Genomic DNA, 8,343 nt, shown 5'->3' with positions numbered 1-8,343 from the left:
AGAAGCCATCAGGGCAAGAGGACTTGGCTGAGGTCACACACAGCTGCAAACTGGCACCTAAGTTGGGACCCAGTCTCCGGACGAGTAAAGCTCTGCAGGTCTCGTTTGTATCAAGACCCACCTTGGTGCCAGCGTCCTTCTTGGGCAGGGTGGGGAACCCCTCCTGAAACATCCGCCTGACCTCAGCACAAAGCAAGATCACACAGTTTAAAGCCTGACACTTGAAAAGTGTAGGTGGTGAGGAACCTTCTGTGAACCTGTTTCCTCACCTGTGAAATGGGCACAATTCACCTGCCTTCCCTAGTGGGGCTGGCTAGGGACACGTGCCCACCTTGGCCACCGATGTTCACATCTCTCAGAGCCAAGGTGGGTCAGAAGCCCAAGGCTCAGGGTCTTAACGGCAAAGGCAGGAGCAGGCAGGGGAAGTGGGCAGCTCGGTGTCCCAAAGCTTGGAAGGTGACGCGCCCAAGTCCATGTCTGTACAGTCCCCTGAAAAGGCTGTGTGACCTCAAGCCAGTTGCTCAACCTATCTGAACCTTAACTTTCCTGAAAATGTGGGAATAGGATGTTGGAGGAGGAGGATGCCCCAGGGAGATACTTGAAAAATCCTCGACTGTGAGTCCGTGTGGACACGCTTCTGGTGCTGGAGGCACACATACCACGTGGGTCAGCTCCCACCTGTGCCACCTTCCTCCTGGGACCACCGGCTTGCCCTCTGTGAGCCTCCAAAGTCCACTTCCCTCCACCAAACGGTAATAAAAGCTTCCATTAAACGCCAACTGTAAGCCAAGCACTGCATTGTAAACATAAACTCTCATCTTCACAACTTACAGGCCAGTTTCTCGATGGTTCTATTTCAGACAGGGAAACAGAGGCCCAGATGGCTAAATACAGGTTAAATAAGTTTCCACCTCGCAATCTATCCTCCCCGAAAGGCACGGAGGACGTTAGCTAGTTCCAAACGCTGCTCGGAGACCGCAGGGTCCCTTCCCCAACCCCAACATCAGGCGGCCCCGCTCCCAGACGCGCCTAGATGGCGCTCGCGGCGCGCCAGATGTGCAGGCCCCGCCCTGCTCCAGCCTTGTCCCCGAAAGGGGAGGAGCGGGGCGGAGGACGAGGGCAGCCGGCGAGGGGGAGAGGGTCGGGCCAGGCCCCTCCCAGCCCGCCAGGCCCCGGCGGGGAAAGAAGGAGGCGGAGAGCCGAGCTGGCGTAAGGAGACTTTACTGAAAACAGAACACCGGGCGGACCGAGGATTACAAACAGGAATGTGGACTCGTAGCAAAACGAAAAAACAGAACAAAAAGGCCGGGGGGGCGGTTTGGAAGGACGGGGGACGGGGAGAGCGAGGAAAGGGATGGAGTATTTTTTTCTTCTTCCCATTTCTTTAAAAAACCAACACGAGAAAACACACACACACACAACCAACGTTTGTTCCCGAGTAGAAACATAAATAGGGCAGGATCGAACACTCTGTTCTTCTCTCTTCCAAAGGCAAAAAAATAAAAGGAAACGCAAGGGCTTGAGGCTGCGCCCCCTCGGAACCCCCTTCCGTGGCGGTGTGTACAAAGGGGCAGCCGGGACGCGCGGGTTTGTGCAGCGCGGGGCGGCCGCGCGCGGGGGACAGAGGCAGCGCGAGGGCGGGGGGTCATGCGCTCGCCCCCCCGGGAGCAGGGGGTCCAGCTTGTCGAGTCCGGGGCGCCCGCTCCGAGTCCTGGGCACCCAAAGGGGGGGGGTCCCCGGGACCGCGCCCTCTCCAAGTCCGGGGCGCCCACGACTCCCCCCCCGCCGCGAGCCCGCCCCTCGGGAGGGTGGCCGCGCATGCGCCCCGCGCGCGGGCTCAGTACGCGGGCACCTGGTGCTGGGGCAGCAGCTGGCAGCCGCTGTTGACGTGGCTGAGGACTTTCTGCTTGAGCTGCGCCACCTGCTCGCGCAGCAGGCTCGCCGTGGACGCCAGCTCCGTGTTCTGGCTCTTGAGGGTCTTCACTTTCTCCTCGAGGCGCGAGATGCGCTCCAGCTTGCGCTTGCGGCACTTGGAGGCGGCGATGCGATTACGCAGCCGCTTACGCTCCGCCTTGATGCGCTCCTGCGTGTCCATGTCGATGGGCGACAGCGGCGGGCTCTCGCCGAAGCTCGGCACGTCGGGCACCGTCTGTGGCTCATCCTTGAGCGCGGCCAGGCGCGGCGGCCCCAGCGCGCCCGGGGGTGGTGGCGGTGGGAAGGGCACCGGCTCCGCGGCGAAGGCGACCGTCGCAGCGCCCCCCGGGGCCCCGGCGCCGCCCGCGTAGCTGCTCAGGTTCGCGTAGACGGGCGCCTCGGGCGCGGCCGCCGCCGGGGCCAGCTCGCCGGAGGGCGCGGAGCCCGCCGCCGTGCCCGAGGGGCCCCCGGCGGCGGCGGCGGCGGCGGCAGCGGCGGCCGCGCCCGCGCCGAGCTGGTTCTGCTTGTGCAAATCCTCCAGGGCCTTGACGAAGCCCTCGGCGAACTCCTGCTCCTCGCTGGCCGCCACTTTGGGGTAGAGGAACTGCGTGCTGGTCGGCGTGGTGGTGACCAGCCCGTTGGACTGGATGATGAGGCGCTCGAGCTCGGGGGAGGCGAGCTTGAGCAGCCCCAGGTCGGGGGAGGCGAGCAGGCCGTCGGGGGGTGCGGTGCTGGGGGCGCCGTCGGCGCGCAGGGGGGCCGGAGGCTGCGCGGCCGCCGGCTTGAGCGCCGCCGCCACCTGCTCGCTCAGGCTCAGCGTCAGCGCGTCCTTCTTCATCATGCTGCCGGCCGCCGCCGTCGGGGGCGCCCCGGGGAACAGGCGGCCCGGGGACGCGAAGCTGCCGCCGCTGCCACTGCCGCCGCCGCCCAGGCCGCTCAGCGCCTCATCGCCGTAGAAGGGTGTTTCCATCCTCCGCCTCCCCCGCCGCGCCGGCCCGGGGGGGGAGTGGCCGCGGCCTCCCGGGGGGCCCGCGCCCCCCCCGTGCGCTCGGCCCTGCGCCCGCCCAGGCCGAGGCCGCTGCGCCCGGCCCTCCGCTGGCGGCGGCTCTTGCGCCGCGCGGCTCGTGCGTTCTCTTATAGCCTCGGCTCGGCGCGATGAGCTCACCGCCCCCGTTCGCCATTGGGCGCGAATGACGTCGGTCATTTGCATGAAGGGGCGGGGCGAGGCCGCCGACGCCCGCCTGGCTGCCGTTGCCCGGGCGACGCGCGGTACACGGCACAACAGCGCGGGGCCTTGTGGGTTGACGTCATGGGGGCGGGCCGCGCGCCGAGGCCCGGTCACCCCGCCCCGGGACCGCTGTGTACGACCGATCTCCCCAGCGCCGCCTCCCGCCAAGGCACGTCCCGGGTGGCGTGATGCGCCCGGCCACAAGGCGCCCACCCGCCGGGGCCCCCGCCCCCTCGAGGCCCCGCCCCGCGTCCGCGCGTGGGGCCTGAGCCGGGCGGGGGCGGGGGCGGGGTTGGTGCCGGTGTCCGGGGACGGAGGGGGATGGGCGCCAGTGTGGATAAATAACTCCTCGGCGCCTCCCTCGCCACTACGGCGATGGCGTCTCTCTCAGCGCCTTGTAGGTGCTGGGGGCCTGGTGGGGCTGTGCTGGGGGGCACGCCGGGGGTGCGGGGCAGGTCAGTCTTCCCCGCCCTCATCCCGGGTGTGTTTGCTCCAGGAATACGGGGTAGGGGAGAGGAGGGTCGCCAGAAGTTGCTTGGAAGCTCTTCAGTCCTGATAATTTTCACTGGGTGGGGTCTAGAGCCCTGCCTTTACAGATGGGAAACTGAGGCTCAGCAAGATGGAGTGACACCTCGACACCCCAGAGCTAGCTAAGAGTCACAGCGGGGTCAGGGCTGTGAGTAGGCCTGAGCTCTTATCCATCCATACAACCCTAGAACGTGGGAGTCCAGGCCTCTGGGCAGCCGCTTCCTTCGGCTGCCCACATTTTAACTCTGGGTCTGCCAGGGCCTGACGTGGGTCCCTGGACGAGGGTGCGCCACTTCATGGGCTGGGCCAATGAGGCAGAATCCCAGCTAGTAGTTATTACCTGCTTATTACTACTATTTTGGCTGTTAGGCTTAATGGGCCACCATTAAGAGTGGCCGGAAAGGGGAGCGCCTTCCCACCTCAGGGCCTTTGCATGTGTTGTGCCCTCTGCCTGATATTTCCTTCCCCCAGTGCAAAGTGTGTCCTCAGGGGGCACCCACTCCCAGACGTCATTCCTTTATTGTAGCCTGTGAATCTGCCAGAATGATGGGGTGAACTGTAGTCCCTGGAGGGCAAGGACCTTGTCTATCCCCGGCATGTTGGGTGCGCAGCATCCTGCACAGGGCCTGGCACACAATGGGTGCCCGGTGTTAGGGGAGAATGCTACCTGAAGTGTGGCTGTGGGTGGTCTCCATCCTCAGTTTGTCTGACGGGCCAGTGGACATGAGTACCCCGTTTCCTACACCCCTTCCTCATCTGGCCCTGCCCCCAACTGGGCTCCGGGGCAAAAAGGCCATAGGGGAGGCTGTCACCATCAGCAAGACACCTGGCTTGTCCTTATTAATTGGAATGTAGTGAGGAAATAAGAGACAGAGACCTGGCCTGGCGAGCCTGAGAGCTGAATTGCGGGGCAGAGGGCTGGGCTGTGGGTTTCTTTGTCTCTAGATAGGTAGGGGAGGTGTCTGTGCTTCCACACACACGTGGGGCCGTGTGTTCTCCAGACCAGGTTCTAGCCTGGACAAGGGACCCCTAGTGGGAGGAGACCCAGCCCTCAGACCTACAGCCCACCCTGCCCTGGGACCCCTCTCTGGGCCTCATGCTGTGGGGCCAGATTGGAGGAGATGGGGTCATGCTCCTCCCTAGGCGGGAAGGTGAGAGGGCGGCCTAGGGAGGCCCTGCCCTGACCTTCGGCCTTGGCCTTGGCAGCTAGGGCAATGGTCCAGTGAAACCGTAGGCTGAGCTAGCCTGAGCCGAGTGGTGGACTCTTTTCAAGGCAGGTGAGCCGTGAGAGGCCAAAGCATGTTACCTCTCTGAGCCTCAGTTTCTCCCTCCTGAAAATGGAGCATATAATCCCCCCTACTTTGTGGAGTATTGTGATTTTTACTGGGGGGATTCGAAGAAATACTAAGGGCTCAATAAATGTTTTCTGTAATTGTTGTACTTTATTATTATTTGGCCAAACTTAACTGCAGTTCTTTGGTCTTTAGTTCTCTAAGCTTAGAGTGCCCTTACTTAGCCTCCTGGCAAACTCCTACTCATCCTTCAAAACCCACCTTCAATACCCCCTCCTCGAAGAAGACTTTCCTAATCATGTCCCCTAGGATTCCCCTAGTCCTCCATCTGGCTAAGCCCTGTCCCCCATCTGTGTCTGGCTCTGTCTTCCTCATACAGGAGGAGGGAAGGTCCTCAGGGCTGGATAGGGAGGACTTGTCCTGACCTCCTAAGTGTGGGGAGCTACCCTTGGCAAGCTCTGCTACCCTACTCCTCCAAGGGCTCCTCTGCCTGTGCATTTGCTGTTTCTACTGCCTCAATGCCCTTCCCTGCCCTCACTTTCTTCCCCCCAACCAGGGAGCCCTCCAGACATCCCATTCCTGTCCAATTTGTCCCATCGCTGACCCCACAGCAGCTGTGTCCAGCTCTGTCCTCCAAGAATGGAGGCTTCTCAGGGGCAGGTCTAAAGTCTGTTGGGACAAGTGGGGGGGCCTCTAAATCCATGAACTAGGGATCTCTCGTTCATTCATCACACATGCATTGTTCGAGCACCTGCTGTGAGCCAGATGGTGGGACTCCCAGGATGAGGCAAACACCTGCAGCTTCGAAGGGGGCGCAGTGTGAGGGAGAACTTGGTGAGCACAGCTTTGAGGACAATAAACGGTGTCCCCTCCATAGAGGGTGAAGGGGCGTGCACTCCAGATGGGGATAAAGAGAAGTTGGAGCAAATCAGAAACTGATGGAGGATGGAATGGCCCGGCAGCAGGAACAGCAAATGCAAAGGCCCTGGGGTGGGAACCAGCCGGACATATTGATGGAAGGTGGGGAGGCAGGTGGGACTGGATTGAGGAACCCGTGGAAAACAAAAGGAGAGAAGGTAGAGAGGGCCTCCACCTAAGCCCAGGTAGGATTTGTCCCCAAGGCAGTGGAAAATGCAGATGGGTTGGGGGTAATAGGGTGCAGCCTGGAACTCTGCATTTTCTCCACTTTATCCGCGCAGCAACTGCACGAGTCTTGCAGGGAATGTTATTCCACTTCCCAGAGCAGTGTCTGCAGGTGTGGCACCTGTCGGGAGTCCTACAGCCCAGCTGGAGAGAACTCCGCCCTCCAAGCGGAGGCCTCACCTGATGCCCCCACCCACAGCCGAGTGGATATTTCCTTTCTTTTTATTTTTATTTATTTATTTATTTATTTTGAAATAGAGTCTCGCTCTGTTGCCCGGGCTAGAGTGCCGTGGCGTCAGCCTAGCTCACAGCAACCTCAAACTCCTGGGCTCACACCATCCTCCTGCCTCAGTCTCTCCAGTAGCTGGGACTACAGGAATGTGCCACCACGCCCCCCTAATTTTTACTATTTTTAGTTGCCCGGCTAATTTTTTTTTTTCTATTTTTAGCAGAGACGGGTCTTGCTCTTGCTCAGGCTGGTCTCGAACTCCTGAGCTCAAGCGATCCTCCCGTCTCAGCCTCCCAGAGTGCTGGGATCACCGGTGTGAGCCACAGTGCTCAGCCTACTTTCTTGTTTAAAACAACCTGCAACTCGGTTTAATTTTTAGCCTAATTTCAACACTCAGAAACCTAAAACCAACTTGATAAATCAGAGAGTCCCAAAGAAAGAAAAAAAACAGGAGTTAAGCAGGCAGAGGGGGTGCGGCGAAGGGGGCCTCTGAGCAGGGGGGTGGGGCTTGTCGGGGTTGGTCCCCACCCCCACCCTGCTTTCACGACCCCACGGAGCTAGAGTACGGTCTGTGGGGACCCTAACCCGCGCTTAGGACCTGCGGGCTGCTGGGGCTGGGGCTTGCAGGGACAGTCCCTGGGTGGCAGGACCCCAGCAAGGCGGCGGGGGCGGGGCGCCGGCCTCGGGGCTGGGGGCGCTGTCTGGCCTCCGCGCATTCCTGAGGATCGGGTTACTGGGGAAGGCTGAGGCCTCTCCCCTCCCCTCCTGCCCCCGCTTCCGCCCTCTCCCGGAGCAGGAACCGCAGTGTATCCCCAATCCAGCGCAGGTGTTTGCCCAGCCGCATGGAGGGCACCCAGGCCCTGCCCTGAGTTGGCACTGGCTCCTTCCAGGCTCAACTGTTTTACAGATGGGGACACTGAGGCGTAGTCAGCCCCCTTCAGCATTGACACTGATGGAACTAGATGGAACCTGGCAGAGCCACTTTATGACCGTTGTTCCTGACTGCTCTGAGGCTGTGGTGTCTCCAGCCTCCTTCAGACCCGGAAGAGTGGCTCAGTCCTGTGTTCGTTGATCGACTGACTGATCGTCCAGAGTCAGGCCCAAAGGACTAGCACAAGGAGAAAGCAACTTACCCTACCCACCCCCAGGAGAGGTAGGACCCCTGCACTCAATCAGCATGCATCTAATGTGCACTTGCTGTATGTCCAGGTCTAGGATAGGCCCTTTCACAGGCAGATGTTGGGGAACAGAAGGTTTGGGGGGCACAGGGTGGTTTGTTGTCTTTTCTTTCTTTGGCCAAGCTCACACACCATCTCTGGTCCGTTAGACCGTGCCGTATGCTGGGCAGGGGGTTTCCCCATCCTGCCTTCCCTCCTGGATGAAGCACACTTTGGTCGATGTCACTGTTTTCCTTTGAGTCGACCCCCTTTTCTGTTTTTACTTCAGTAAATATATTTCAAAAGGGAACCTTCGTGTCACCACCAAGAATGGAAAACCAGTTTCTCTTGCCATAAATAGAAGGAAGCCGAAAAACGATGAAACAAGAGCCAAGCCAGGCATTCCCTCCTCAGGGACACTCAGGGCTGGGGCTGGACCTGCAATGTCTTAGTAGCGTTAAAGGCAGGGAAGCCCCAAGCAGAGGGCAGGAGGGGCCACAGGGACCCACTGGGCGGGCGTCCAGTCCCCATGGTTCCAGCACACACTGAACCCGGCGCTGCGGGTATCTGGGTGACGCTCACTACGCCTGGGTTTCGCCCACTGGCCCGTTTCAGACAGCCTGAGGGTGGGGTAGCAGGGGAGGGTGGGGGACCCCGTGGGGCCTCTCTGGGGAGGCTTCAGTTTAGCTCCCTTAAGTGGAAGCTCCCAACTCCACCTCCAGACCTGGGGCTGTCCCCACCCACAGTGCTGTGGACCCTGACGCCTGTCCCTGCTGAGATGCGAGAGGTGGGCCCCGACTTCCTTCCCAGTCTGCCTGTGGTGTGTGAATCAATGAACGAGCGAATGAATGA

The 8,343-nt window shown here is 60.9% G+C and overlaps 1 protein-coding gene across 1 annotated transcript; it reads right to left on the bottom strand.

Annotated features, from left to right (window-relative positions):
- Window positions 1-1,205: 1,205 nt before the first annotated feature.
- On the bottom strand, window positions 1,206-3,052 carry JUND (jun D proto-oncogene). The gene has a single exon (XM_012654082.1). It carries the CDS (start codon window positions 2,882-2,884, stop codon window positions 1,838-1,840), a length of 1,047 nt encoding a protein of 348 aa, XP_012509536.1. The 5' UTR covers window positions 2,885-3,052; the 3' UTR covers window positions 1,206-1,837.
- Window positions 3,053-8,343: the final 5,291 nt, after the last annotated feature.

This window comes from Propithecus coquereli, unplaced genomic scaffold (genome assembly GCF_000956105.1).
Source record: "Propithecus coquereli isolate 6110/MARCELLA unplaced genomic scaffold, Pcoq_1.0 Scaffold438, whole genome shotgun sequence".
NCBI classification, from domain to species: Eukaryota; Metazoa; Chordata; class Mammalia; order Primates; family Indriidae; genus Propithecus; species Propithecus coquereli.
Note: the sequence above shows the minus strand (reverse complement) of the source record. Positions and strands in the feature narration are given on the sequence as shown.

Excerpts from the sequence above, each read along its gene's own strand:
- JUND (XM_012654082.1), bottom strand. The coding sequence starts at position 2,884 with ATGGAAACACCCTTCTACGGCGATGAGGCGCTGAGCGGCCTGGGCGGC.